We start from the raw sequence: 15338 nt of genomic DNA, 5'->3' as shown, positions 1-15338 counted from the left end.
AGTTCCTTTCACTGGATGCGAGAAGGCTCATCACAATAGTTGTAGTATTCCTACTTGTAGTTTTGAAACAATTAGGTACGAAATGTGATCATTATTAACAACTATTCAAAAAATTGTCATAGAGCTTTGAAGTTTCCTTTAATTCTACGTATTTTTATAAAATCTAATACTATGTTGAACAAACCATTTTTCTAGAATTATTGTGAAAAATATCAAAATGAAAAAACTAACGACTTACTTTACTATGGGGCGCCTTTTCAAAATTTATCCCATACAAGAAAGGGCAGAACTTTATCGCGAATATCTCTTGATGTGCTTAACCAAGCAACATAATTTTTTCTACAAGTTATCGGAAATACGATTCAGGAATTTGTAATATGATCAGGAATTAGTGATAACCATAAATAACTGAAGAACAAAGTTTTCTAAAACTTTTGGAAATAATGAGGAAAACTCATCACACTTGCTTGCATTTTTTCGCATCCGGACGACGGTTTTAAGGTAGTCAGGCACATATCAGTTCCGATTATCTACTGAACGAGTATGAAAGGTAAACTTTGATTGAAAATCGTTCATTTCTTGTAGTGCTTCAGACGGAACTGAATGTGGAGGTGAGATTTTCCCACCAACATCAGTAAGAACAAACCAAGTATGAAGCAAATTTCGGCTCACCTCAGGTCGTGGACTTCGGTCGTCGGGAGGAAAATTTATTTTCAAAGTTATATTTCAGGAACTTAGTTCCAGAATACAGGTTTAGAATTCAGAGCCTGCATTTTGGAACTGGATTCCGGAACTAAATTCAGTTTCAAAACTGTAGTTCAACTGAATTCTGTTCTAAGTCCTGAATTTATCTATTGAGCTCAGGTCCAGTCCGTTACTCCTGAACTCTTCAAATTGATTTTTTATAGAACCATAAACATATTCCCAAAGAACTATGCGAAATTTTGCTTTACTTAACTATCTACGGCCCTTTTTGCTTTCTCATAAAGAACGGCTTTGCAATCGCTGTGAAAACCGACTTTACAACCGAGGCCGGAGGACCTATTGTCAAATACCATTTGACTCAGTTCGTCGAGATCACAAAATGTCTGTGTGTGTATGTTGTCCCGGGTTGGCGGTTTAATGCATAGGGCGCTGGTCTTACAAGCCAGTTGTCGTATGTTCGAGCCCCGACCTGGAAAGATTCTTAGTGTCAGTAGGATCCATAGTACTACCCATTCAATGATTCTGTACACTAATAATCGGCTGCGAAGTCTGTTGAAACAGAAAGGCCAAATTCCACAAAAGGAATGTAATGCTAGGACTTTGCTTTGCTTGTGTATGTATGTATGTGTGTGTGTAAGTGTGTGTGCGAGCATGTGTGTGCGTGTGTGTGTGTGTGTGTATGTGTGTGTATGTGACAAACAATGTCACTCAATTTTCTCAGAGATGCCTGAGCCGATTTTCACAATCTTACATTCAAATGAAAGGTCTTACGGTCCCATACAAAGTACCTAGGTTTCATTTGGATTCGACTTCCGGTTCCGAAATTGCAGGGTGATATGCATAAAAAAAGAAAAAAATTGTCACACGTTTCTCAGCGATGGCGTGACCGATTTCACAAACTTAGATTCGAATGAAAGGTTTTTTAGCCTCATACAATTTTCCTGAATTTTGATCCTACTTCCGGTTCTGGAATTACAAGGAAATATGGGCAAATTTATTAAAAATGCGCACTCAATTTTCTCGGAACTTTCTTAACAAATTTTTACAAATTAAAAAGCAAACAAAAGGTCTTGAAATTGTTTGAAAAATCCCCGAAAAAATGATCCAGATCCGACTTCCGGTTCCGGTATTACAATGCGATTAGTGAAAATTATCAATTTCATGAGTATTTTTTCACAAGCGATTACGAAATGAGGTACGCAAAAACGGAACTCAATTCGATTTCTCAACAACGCAGATTTTTGGAGGCATGATACAGCTGACCACAAAGCACTTTTTTGTTGTAAAATGGTCAGTAAAATCGATTCCATGTATTTAGATGGACCGCACGAAACGCTATCATGTTCATTTCACCCCAAGCTCCCTTTTTATATTGCTTTGTATTCAAGCTTAACTATATAACATAAAACCGAAGAACTTGCAGAAGAGCGAATAGAGTTTTTCTGATGTAAAAAAGTCTAACAAATCGATTGCATATAGTTTTAATGACAGCGCAAAACGTACCGTTGTACCGTTTTAGCCCATTTCTTTTCTAGTTATAATACTCAGCTGAAATATGATCTACAATCCAAAATCAGATCCAATACGATCTATCAATATTGTTTCATATTATATATTATATTCATTCATATATTTGTATTGGATCTGCTTCCGAAAGGTAGATCAAAAGGCTAAATTAAAAAAAATTTAAGGCTCAATTAAAAAAAATTAAGGTGAAACGGTATAACAGAATTCGTGCGGGCATTGAATCCATTTGTAATCTTATTTCTGGGTCTTACTTCGTAATATCAATCGATTTTTATCAACAGCAATCAGTCTGTTTTTGAAATACGAAGGAAAGTTCACCCATAGATACAACTTATGACATACATTGGGGTAAAGAGGGTTAAACGGACTAGTACTGTTATTCTTTTATGTTGAATCTGCTTCGGGATTGTAAATCTGAATTCAACATAAAATTATTGGGAAAATTGGGGTAAAACGATGTAGCGCGAAGCATGCGATCATGGAGACTATCTGTTAATTATTTTTGAGGTTATATGCGAAACATAGAATTGTCTTGTTTAACCATAATTGGTCCAAACACCGATCAGTAGAACTTCTTTTCTGTAAATTCATGGAAGAGAGATGACTGGAGGTAAAACAGAATACAGTTATTTGCAATCAATCTTATTAAAAATAATCCATTTATTTTACTTATGAACATGTCGGGAATATCTTCCGATTGGTCGAATTATATTTTTCCAGAGTTTCAAAGTTAGTTTTCGAAGTAAAGTCAGAAAAAAGAGTAATTGGAACAAAACGGGCATGGTAGTGAATTTTGCGGATTCTTTAACTATCATAAATTGTTGCATAAGAAATACTAGCTTTGAAAATATTTGCTTAGGTTTTTATAAAATTATTGAGCAAAGTCGCAAAGTGGTCGTTTTTTCCCCACTGTGCAACGGTTAAGCCGATTTTCACGAATCATGATTCAAATTAAAGCTCTCATTGTCTTTAAATATGGTTTGCGATTTCATCCTGATCCGACTTTCGGCTCCGAAATTATAGGGCTATGACTGTCAAAACATTCAAATCGTTATGACGATGCAATTTCGTAGAGCGTGCAGGGTTACAACATAAAAATTAATATTTTTCAAGTGAAATAAATGTAAATTTTTTAATTCGTTTATTCAATTTGTACCTACTTATTTATAACACGATGTTTTTCTATAAAAGTACATTTATTGCCTTTTTTATATAGAAAGTTTATACAATCTCTTGAAAAATTGACTAGTGAGAATTGGCCCAGAGGGCTAAGTGTTCTATACCATTCGACACAGTTCATCAAGCTGAGCAATGTATGTGTATTTTCTCAGAGATAATTTGATCGATTCCCACAAACTTAGGCTCAAGTAAAAGTTCCTATAGTCTCATAGGTTGCTGTTCAATTTCATCCGGGTCCTACTTCCGGTTCTAGATTTATAGGGCGAAGTGTGTTCAATCATTTAGTACGACGATGCAAAATAAAGTAATATTCTTATTAACTTGACATAACTGTTTACAAATTGAAAAAGTTAAGTTAGTTTATACCCAAAGAAAGTTTTCTATTTTGTTTAAGATAGAAAATTTTTTTTGGCAGAATCTTCCAGTGAATATTTCAGAAATATAAGTAATATGAGAAAGGCCACCTCACACCACTAGGTGGAGTAAGACAGGTTTTTCAATCAGTTGTTGTTGTTGGAACTTTCTGCTGATTTGCTATATAAAATGCAGCACCGACTCAATTCAGGTGCATAGTTTCAAATTCTGGTAGCGAAGAAAGGGAAAGCTGGCACAATTCACATAATTGATCAACTAATTGATATTCGAAAGTAAAATGAAAGCGTTTCAGTTTTTTCGTATTCACGACATCCAGCTATGTCTCTGAAATTACACGCCCGTACTTTTATTTTGAAACCCTTTAGTAATACTACCGAATAATAAGTTAATGGTTATAGTTAGCGAAATATTTCTTCAGCAATGTTACCAGAAATTGCGATGGCTACAATATTGTCGAAAACAAAAACCGTCTATCTACCTCCAGTAAATAGTTAATTTTTCTATTTGTCTCTACACACGTGCTAGAACATGGTCGTTCATTTCCATAAGACCGCGTCAATAACGCCTACAATTTTGCAGAAGACACTGACAAGGAAAAGTTTACGATAAGGCAACCAAATAATTAAAGGTGTGAAATCGCAGTTTTGGACCACTGTGCGTCGTTTGGAAGATGCAAAATACTTTAAAAATTTCTGAACTCACAACTAACCCTATCTGTAGGTCATGTAAATTGTTGGTAACACGAACCCATTACGGCTGCACTGGCCCCCGGATTACGATTCCGGTAATAGTGGATATTTTGCATATCAGCATTTTGGAGTTAACTTGACCGATTTCACAAACTTAGATGCAAAATGAAGGTTGAAAGATGGAATGTATTTAAAATTTGAGGCTACGATGCAAGAAACGTAATACTTTTTCGAAATTTGGTGTAAATCTGTTTCAATTCATATGTTGATGCCACTTTGTGATGGTATAAGTGACCTAAACAACGATTCTTAAGTTTAGTCTGAAAATCAAGTGAACTGAATGTAGGTCTTTATCACGAATGTCGCTTCAGAGAAAAAAGTAATTACTTGGATGAGCTTGTCGTTATTGTGAACATCATATCACTAAAATTTTGTTGAAAAATGATTTTACTGATTGTAGTTAAGTCAAGTGAAGTGATATGTGGATTTCCGGTTGGGCACATCTCCAAAGCAAGACTAGAATCACAGTCGTAAACTAATGATGCAAACGGTCTTTTTTTTTGTTGTGAACATTGCGTTTGGAAAATTTGAGTCAAATAAATTGTATGTTCGAATTCAAATGAAATTGTTCTGAAATGAAAATGCGTTGTTCAAAAAAAACTATGTAAAATACTCCAGTTAGAGCATTGAAACTAGTGAAGTAAATCACTAGGAGTAATGAGTGCACTCGTCTTTGCATGTAGTATTCATTATGGGGAAACTTTCGCTGCCTGCGGGATACCGCTAACACAAACTGTACAGTGAGGATGTGAAACATTGCAAGTGGAGTGGCTAAGCGCATTCGAGAACTCTTTTTTCTAGTCTAGTCTATTCTAGCAAATGTTTGCAGTGAAATAAATCGATCTGGTTCATTGATGTGATGATGATTGTGAGGCACACTTTTTCAAGTAAAAATTCATAACCTTAATTTTTGATGGACTGTTTGTATTTTTGGTTTTTGTCTGATCGCTGACGCATCGGTGTGGTGTTGCGGCTGTACTGCAGTTTTTTTGGTTATATATTTTGATAACGGTTTGGAGTGGCTGGAGCTATTGCCAACAAGTGGTTTTGTGTGTCTTAGGAGCTAATTTGAAAGAGGTTTACCGTTTTAGTTATGGCTAGAACACGCACATACGGACAGACACTGGTCGCTTGGAAATGGCAAACCGAAACTAAACAATTCTTCAAAGAAAGCAGCCTTCGAATAATTTGGATTGGGTTACGGCAAAAGAAAATTTGTAGCAATTTAGAGTATGGTTGGTAGGAGTTACTACATCTTGTTTAATAACGCAACGCAAAGGTTAACGAAGAACTTTCAACAGAGTCAATAGAAAGTGAGATGCTCAGGGAAAGCTAGAACACTTGGTTCAGTGCAGAATAGTTAATTTAGAAGACACACGAGGGTGGTACATCTTTTAGATTTATTTTTCCTTGCGCCATGCTTCAGCGTGAGTGTGAGAGAGATTTAAGGGCAACCGGTTCACATTTGAGATGAGAGCAAGTATTACAAACAACTCCGGTATTACAAAACGACTGCGCCCCGATATTCCCTCCAGTGACTGGTCAACAAGTCAATTCATATTTTTCCGCACGTAGGATGTACCACCCTGCACAACATCAACACCAACATCGAACGAATTTGGTTCGTTTTTTTTTTTCAAACCTCAATTAGCCGAGTATGAATTTTTAATGAAATACCTCGATGATGTCTGCGCAAGTAGTCGAAATGCATACCACGTCTGTGCTCTTCCTTCTGTATTTCGACCACGTTGGAAACCGTGTCTGAAAAGCCAATTTCATGTAGGTGACTGCGCCGCCTGGGACTGGGTGTCCTAACCAAAGGCGATTCTCGTCTGTAACAAAGATACGAGATTTGAAAAAAAAGGATTCGGTACCACCATCCACCGATGGTAATTAACTTACCTCAAACTTGGCGATCGGCGGTGTCCATTGTGATAGCCATGACCTGGATGCAGGTGACCATCCGCACCGGTTAGCGATTCCAGCGACGGCTGACGGGAGACATCCTGTAGCTCCTGCAAAGTTGGTGTGAGGTTTCGCGAACCGATGAAAAGAAAACGACAATCGAAAACAGAGACAGAGACAAAGATAGAGAAAACGGAACGGGAAGACAAAAGCAACCGGTTAAAACACGCTACACTAGCTCCTTAGTGGCTCAAAATCACCGGGATGGCTTAAGCTATGGTTAAACCTAGGAACAAAACTACTTTCACTACAAATACAAATTTATGTTGCTCTAATCATCTTTTGTTTCAGTGAGTCCTCAATCCGTTCGGAATCTTGTATGTTGCACTATATTGTATATCCTAGAGCAGTTTGAATTTTTCAATAAATAAAGACTTTTCTATTGTATCGCCTTTTGACAAGATGTTAAATTTCGTTGAATAGTATTAGTTGTCCTATATTTAGTTGGGGAATAATGCCGTGGACTATGAAATGATATATACATGAGAGTGTGTAATAGTTTTTGTTTATCGTACTGTGTGAAAAGTGTCAGAAGATTCATAGTATTTAACCCAGACTGGACATGAACCAGCTGTGGAGAGTCTAGGAATGAAAACATCTAGAGAACTACTTTTGACAAGCAAGCAATTATTTGAAGCAGGCGAGAGATAAAAATACAATCGGAAGCATGCATGAGAAAGCACAGGAGTTCGGAGATCATGACAAAATTTGCAATGATTTGGGGTGATTTGACGGTTGATTACTTACCGCTACTTTTAGTCTAGTTTAGTTTAAAGCTAAAAATCTATTCTACTTCAATTGGTACACGATTACGAAAACACGCGGTTTACCCTATTCTATACTACACGGAACGACCGAAATCAGCATTTTCGCGAAAAATTTAGTTGATTTGCTGATTTTAGTTAGTTATTTTTTGAGACAACTAAAAAAATCTTACTTTTGCTGATTTAGATTTTTTATTCTCATTCCCTTAATAATAATAAAATATTTGTTGAAATGACTATTTTTTTTAGTTGAATTCACAAATTAAACGTACTGTTATTTCTTAGCTAAGGCACACTTCATATCCAGTCAACTAATTTTTTAGTTGAATTAAAGAAATATAATGTTGTTTTCAACCAATATGAATGGTTGAATTGGCTTCTGCAATCTGCAGCTATATGGCGCCCTGTCAGCGAAACGGTAACACCTTAATGACTACTAGCCACTAGATGGCACACTACTGCCGAAAAAAATTCAGACGCGGTTGTCTTTTCTATATTGGCAGGTATAAATACGATGTTGTATTGGAGAAAAAGACATAAACGAAACGTAAACATCTTTTTGAATTTTTTTTCTTCTAAATCACTGTTTCTTCATTCTCACTGAAAACTTTGAGCACTCGGAAAACAAAAACCGAATACAAATAGTACACCGGACGGCGCAGCTCGGAAGGTTTGAAGATACAAAAAACCTTCATCACAATTAGAGTGAAACATTCGAAATTCACATCACTGTTCCGCGTAAAAACATTATTACGCACAATCGCTTCAAGTGCGCACAAATTCTGAATAAATACACTTTCCACTAACAGTTTACGTCATTTTTACATATCGGTTTAGAAAATTATATAGGGATATATCGTAACACATGCGAAAAACATCTAAACAATTTGCGAGCAGTTTCAACAAGACTGTCCCTTTTAGCTTTTTAATGGATTGTTTTGCTTTGACACTGCTGTCCTTCAGTAATGACGGTGATAGATAAATAGAATCAAAGTTTCTGATTTTAATAACGAAATTAGTTGTCAATGAAAATTTCGTGTTGGATTGAAATATTGCTGGTTTGTGTCCAGAATATTCGCCAACTAAACACATTCTCTAAAAATAAGAGTTTTTTTCAGCACAGTAAATTCTACATTTTAACTAATTTTATAGTTATTTTGGAAATTTTGTTGTTAGAATCAACTAATTCAAAAACAGTAATACGAATTAGGCGCAGAGCTAATTTCGGTCGTTCCGTGTAGGTTCGAACGTCGGAAACCTTTAACGAAGACGGTTACGTTCCAGGGATATGACATCGAGAAAGTGGTGGTAGATCCCCATTTGAGTTTGTGAAGTCATTTGAGAGCTCCCGCATAATTAAAAGTTTAATTTTTGATACGAAATGAATGGTAGAATCTCTAAGTAGAGTAGAGTCGCTCTAGGTAGAGCGCCCCCCAGTATGGTTTTTGCCAAGTCCTGCGCTCCTGTTACTTCTGTGTTTGAAATTCAAGTAAATAGTGTAAAAAGGGCTGTTTGAAACTGCTACACTAAACATACTTTGTGATTGGAGTTTTATGATTGTCATTATAATTGTTTTTGATCATAATTTGGCATAGTAAGATCAGTTTGGAATTGATGTTCAATACATCTCCTACCATATTGAATATCATCATTTTCAGTGAGAACTGTTGCATGGCTGATAATCGTGAGCATGGTTTTGGACGACTGTCATTTTATTATCGCGTGTGAGTTTATGAAACATCGCTGTAGTGTTATTGAACGGGATGAGATTTTGTTCCTACTCTCTATGAGTGATCATAATTATCATTGATTTTGCGAATAGTGATAGTCAAAGTTATTCTCACAACACTGACTTGGGACTGGAATTTTTGTTTGTGATGAGTGTAATGAATATGGAATGTGGAAGAATCCCAACCTTATACAAACCAACGATAGAAATCCCAATTTATTTGGAAAATGTTGTCGACGAGACAAACGCACTCATAGTTGCAGCGGATTGTGCAAGCTACTAGAAGAACTCATTGGTGGTATGCTGAGCTTGCTAAACTAAAGACACTATGCAAAAGAGCTTGGAAACACCGACGAAGAGATGGGTCGGGAGCATTGGTGTCGGCTCTAAGGGCTTACAAAAATGCTCTTCGATCATCCTTTGCACAAATATCTTTAGTCTCAACGAGGCTAGCAGATTGAATAAGTTACTTTCAAGATCTAAAGACTTAAATGTCGGTTTTTAAGAACTTCAGATTGTAAGTACTTATCTGGTGAAGGTGATGTACTTCGCCATCTTTTTAACACTCACTTTCCAGGATGTATGGAGCCATTACCGACAGCTGTTCCTGAGACTTTTTCGGGTAGTTACGATTCTTGGGCCCTTGCTCGAAGCGTTGTGACGATTGAATCGGTCAAATGAACAGTTGAGAGTTTTGCTCTGTACAAGTCTCCTGGAAAGGATGGAGTATTCCCAGTGTTACTGCAGAAAGGCTATGAACATTTCAAACTTGTTATGAAGAAAATACTTCCTTTTTGTCTTGCGATAGGATATATTTCAAGAGCTTGGCAGGAAATAATTGTCCAATTTATTCCCAAAGGCGGTCGCGATACTTATGAGCAAGCGAAGAGTTTCAGGCCTGTCAATCTTAGCTCATTTCTTCTTAAAACAGTGGAACGCATAGTCGATCACTATACCAGGAATGTTATTTGGGCGTGCGAAAGTCCACTACAACCCTGTTACATGATGTTGTGTGCAACATTGAAAAAGTTTTTTCACAAAAGCAATCTTGCTTGGAAGTTTTCCTAAATATTGACAACGTGTATTTCAATTCAATTCTGGACGCAGCCCGTGGTCATGGCATACCTTCAAGTATCACCATTTTTATACACGCAATGTTTAGCAATCGTTTTCTTTGTTAGGCTGGTTGAAAAAACTTAATGCCCTTGGATTCCAAACTTACGGTTTTGCCGACGATTATCATATATTGATGACCGGTGATGACACTCTCTTCGACTTAATGCAGCAAGCCCTGCGATGTGTTTAGCAATGGTGTTGTCAGGTTGTGTTATCTGTAAATCCGGGCAAAACATCAATGGTGCTTTTCACTCATCGTAGGATAATCACAGGAGCTCGTCCGTTACAGTTCTTCGGTTCAGAGGTTACTGTGGTTGATCAAGTTAAATACGTCGGGATTATTCTTGATTCAAAACTGAATTGATAATCCCCTTTCCAAATCCTTAGATACTATTTCTGCTATGTATTCCTTGAAACGGGTACCTAATGTTCTTTTTGTTTTTCCAATGTATAATTTATCACAAAAAGAACATTAAATTTTATATACCCCAACTTTTTTCATTTTATCAGTAGGATCTTTTGTAGATCCTAGCAAAGTTTTCAATTGGTAGTTAATACTACTGAATACTAAACCCAAGCCAAAGGGTTTAACGTTTTTAATTTAAGTGGATATGCCATGTTTGAGTTGAAGTTCACCGATATTCTTTTCAAATTTTCTGATAGGGGGGATAGCTGTGAGTGATAGTTTTTTCAATGATCTCAATTTTTTATCAAGGATTGTTTGGATTGAGCTCTCCGGATATCCAATGAGCTTTCCAATTTCGAAAATAAAATTTGTCTATTTTATTACCGCATCTTCTCTGAGGTAAGATCAGCATTCTATAAAACATATGATGGAATGCTGCAATTTAGTGTTGGTGAGAATGATTGGAAGTGTTTGGTATGACACGGTCCGTATTGGTTGGCTTCCTATATATTTCGAAAGTTAAAAATTTTGCCTTCCTGACAATGAAAATATCTAAGAAAGGTAAGCTGTTGTCTTTCTCTTCCTTAAGGTGAATTTAATATTTTTATGTAAATTATTAATTATTTCTAAGAAATTTGATAAATCGTTTCGTTTGATGATGCGAAATATATCATCAACGTATCTCCACCAGCGATTAGGTAATAATCCCTGTTTATTTAAAAGTTCTTCAAGGTTTGTCATAAATAATTCGCATAAAAACGAGGAGAGCGGATTACCCTTGGGGCCCCTTGTAATTGTTTATAAAATTCATCTCTAAATTTGAAATAATTTACATCCATGCAAAGTCGAGTTAGGTTAAGATAAGACATTACTTTGCAATTCCATAAACTATTACTCTTTTGTTGGAGTAACCAATCTTCCAACAGATTGATTGAGTCCTTCACTGGGACGCTTGGGAATAAGGCGGTTACATCGAAAGATACCATTTTTTCGTCATCTTCGATTTCACCTGAGTTCAGAAGTTGAGTAACTCTTGCGTATTGGGGATAGATCTAGTAAATACTTTTTCGGTATATTGTTGAATTCTTTCCCTTATTTCATTCCCAGGTTGATGAACTTTAGGTAATCCTTTGATTTTTGGTAATGAAGGGTTAGGTACTTTGAGACGGCTGAGGTTGATATCGAAGTTAGGTTTTGGAGACGGGTATAGGATAGTCGATGCCTTTCACGCAGACCACCTGGGTTCGATTTCCAACTCCGCACATAGGGTCAGAAAGCTTTTCTAGCCCGAAGAGGTGAATGACCTCAAGGTTAAAAACTCTATAAAAAAAAGTTAGGATTACATTCAAGGAGAGTTTTATCTACTCTTTTAATAATTTCTGGAAGGGGGTCGAATCTCTGTTTCCTATAAGGTCCGTCATTAATTTTTTGGATTATTAGATTGTCTATAATTTTTTCTATAATAACGAGTTTGTTTCCCTTGTCAGCCTTTACATAAAAACTGGCTTTTCCCGCAATTGTTTTACTAGTTCTCTTTCATTTTTAGTTTGTTGATATCTTAATGGAGTATTTTTAATGACTTCAGCTACAATAGCTCTGGCGTCATTTATTTTTGAAAAAGAAAACTTACAGTTATTCAGACCAGTTTCAACGTCTATAATAACTTGTTCGAGATTAACTTTGGAAATATAGCATAATTTAACCCCAGGTTGAGAAGATTTGTTTGTTCGTTTGTGAAATTTTGAGATGAACGATTAACTAGTTTTGGGTAAGCAAATTTTCGAATTTCTTATGACGGAGAATTCGTTTTCGTTCAGATTCGCAATGCTCAGCGATTTCTACTATGGTTGGAAAACTTTCAAAACCTTGAGGGTATTGTTTTGCTACTTTTAAGTGAAGGTTATAACATTCCAAGGTTTTTACGTTTTGGATGCTATATAACCTTTTTAAATGTTCTTTTAAAATTTCCATCTGTATTTTACGCATGATATTATTAGAAATAAATTTCCTACCTCGTATTCTGCAGCATGTTGGAATAATTCCAAAGTTTTTGCATTTTTTCAAAAATGCAATATCTTAGGATACACCTACATTCAAAGAGAGTTTCATTCCACTTCTTTACTAAACAGGGACCAAGGAAATATGTCTTCCTGGCTTATTATCTATCTACCTCCGTTTAATATAAAAGGAACAACATTGCAGTATTCTTTTAATTTACTTTGAAACCGTGATACACTGATGATGAATACAAGTAGTATTCGAAATACGTATCTGTGATGTGACTCTATTATATATGTTTTAAAAGTGTTTTGAGATACATACTGAATGTGTATAGTGACGCGATATACCTATAGTAGAATTCAATTGTGTAAACATTTTTCATTCTATCAATTTTTGTTCCGACAGTCAGGCATCTTTAAACACACTCAGTTTGAATGATTTACGGTCAAATCTACGGACCGCATGTCGACTAAAATTGAAGACAAGATTCGTTCTTGGGCTGCATCCAAATATGCCAGCTACTGGCTCAGCTTGCAAACTTGCGCTCAGACAAGCATTACTAGATTTGAATCTGAAAATGTCAAAGTGCTACTACATTTTTCCAAGCATCATTTCAGTATTTTGGTCAGAGCTCTGACTGGACATTGCAAACTCAATTATCACATGACTATTCAGCGTGCTGAGTATTATTCGTGCAATTTGTGTGAATGCGATTGCGGTACTTCATATCATCTGATATGTAACTGTCCCGTATTGACGAAACCACGTATCCAGGTTTTTTTTCTTTCCATACTTGGTCGAGTCTGTTTATGTGGAGATAAAATTAAAGGGTATTTTATCGTTTCTCACCCAATGTAGTAAGGAGCTATTATCAGAGTGGTTCATCGTTCTTCCTGGAGTGAATGGATCCTTTCTGTATTGACTTTAATAGGTTTTACACAATTGTTTGGCATCCCTTCTGGGGTGCCGAATTTACTTCTGCTCATACGTACTGCGAACCGTTCTTCAGAATGAATGCAGAATGGTGTCGCTTTTGTAAAATCTCTAAATCCTCTCGGGTGTTGGATGTTTTATTAACTGTGCATTTTGGCACCTGTATATTATTCAGCATCCTTTCGGGGATGCAGAACAATTTTTCTTTATGTTGTGTGCTGTTTTCCCACCTCACCCACTTCACAATTCCCTTCCATGTTCCTTTTACCCTTCTCTTCCCTTAAGGGCTGAGGACAGTACCGTAAAGTGGTAGGTTTTTTGCTATTTTCCCGTTTCAAATTATGTTTTCTTGGAAACGGTGCAGAATATAGAAAAACCCACCTGACAATGTCTTCGAATTTTAGTTGAGAATATTCTGTGAAATTTTCAGAGTGATTCATTGAGTTTAGCGGTCGTGTAGTATTTTTTTCTGACTGAAGAACTGCTGAAAATTGGAACGCTCGGAAATGCATAGCTCTGTTCATCGAATATCTCGGTTTTGAAGGCTTGTATCATAAATCTACCGTGACAAAGTCTAGATAATTTAGTTTAGATGCGATTAGTACATAAAAACATGTATTTTATCGCGGTAAAAATAAAGTCTTGTATTTTTCTGTGAAACAAAGTCAGTTTCAATGCATCCGCCTTTTTTTCGCTTTGGTTTCCTTATAGCATTCTAAAAAAAAAGAGAGAAATAAAATTGGCTCGACAAGGCTGCCAAACACAGAGACGTTTCATTGTATATAAACACATGTTTTGTTCCGCATTCAATCTTTGTGAAAGTTGAATATTTTTTCATTGTTCATTGGAATCTATGTAATGTTCGGATTTATGTGATAAAATTTTTCATCAAAATAATAACATGTATGCTGACAACCCGGTACAATTTGCTCATATACGCGAGAGTACAAGAGAAATACGATGCGCAAAGGGAATTGAGCGAGCCACGTGGTCGATTTAGAACTCAACACGCGACCCTCTGTCCTCAGACCTTAATTGAAATGATGAGAAGCCACGGCAAGGCACAAATCTCTGAATAACTTGGATAACTTGCCACTTGATCCAATTAGTTTTGTTTCCTGATTCCTGAATTCGTGCCAGAACACAATGTGGGAGTCGTTCCGAAAACTAAGATGGCGGCTCTCGGTCTCAAATCCTGTTTTCTTGCATCTAATCATCAAATCCGTTCCAAAATTATTTCAATTGTAAGAGTTTTCAAAGAATATCGATAAACCGAAAGATGTCATCTAGGAGTTCCAAAGTACCTGGAACATTATTTTCCGGAATCTACTCTTCAAACTCGTTCCAAAAATACCCATATTGTAGTAGTTTTCATGGAATATAAATGAGCAGATTGTATGCAAAAACCACTTTTTACGAATTGGGTTCGTAAAAACAGTTTACGTTATTTGGTATTTGGTTCGCAAAAGGAGTTTTGCAAAGAGAGGTAACGCAAAAAAAGGGTTCGTAAACGGAATTTTAGGTGTATATATTTATTATATGAGAGAGTTTTCCATAAATCATATGGCTGTTAGTACCAATAGTCATCTCATTGGCAAAGTCGCAATCTTAAGCTACGATTACATTAGCCAGTTTATCTGGCAGTTGTCTGCAAGCAGTCAAAATTGGTTTGACTGTCCATCTGTATGCAGTCAAAATGTGCAGATTCTCTGTGACAATGTAATCAAAGTGTGATCATAGTCGACAGACACACAGTTGATGACTGTACAGACAAATTAGACTGTTTCTGAAACTGTTGTGCAGAAGTTGTCTATGACAACCAAAAACTTGTTTATTTCATCCAAACACAAAGCAAAACGTTCCCGCGCCATACTTCTGGAAAGCCACTG

At 36.3% G+C, this 15338-nt stretch overlaps 1 protein-coding gene across 21 annotated transcripts in view; it reads right to left on the bottom strand.

The window, feature by feature from the left end:
* Nucleotides 1-15338, bottom strand: part of LOC131427151 (voltage-dependent calcium channel type A subunit alpha-1) — a 394973-nt gene that overhangs the window by 9704 nt on the left and 369931 nt on the right. For 19 of the 21 annotated variants that reach the window (XM_058590100.1, XM_058590094.1, XM_058590097.1 and 16 more), the window contains 2 exons: nt 6438-6550; nt 6213-6367 (listed from right to left, as the gene is read on the bottom strand). In XM_058590100.1, coding sequence (XP_058446083.1) covers nt 6213-6367; nt 6438-6550 — 268 coding nt within the window. The remainder of the gene's footprint in view (nt 1-6212; nt 6368-6437; nt 6551-15338) is intronic. The other 2 variants (XM_058590101.1, XM_058590106.1) reach the window with 1 other exon arrangement.

The sequence above is a fragment of the Malaya genurostris genome, chromosome 2 (assembly GCF_030247185.1).
Source record: "Malaya genurostris strain Urasoe2022 chromosome 2, Malgen_1.1, whole genome shotgun sequence".
Classification (NCBI taxonomy): Eukaryota; Metazoa; Arthropoda; class Insecta; order Diptera; family Culicidae; genus Malaya; species Malaya genurostris.
The sequence above is the reverse complement of the archived record's forward strand: the minus strand, read 5'-3'. Positions and strand labels throughout refer to the sequence as shown.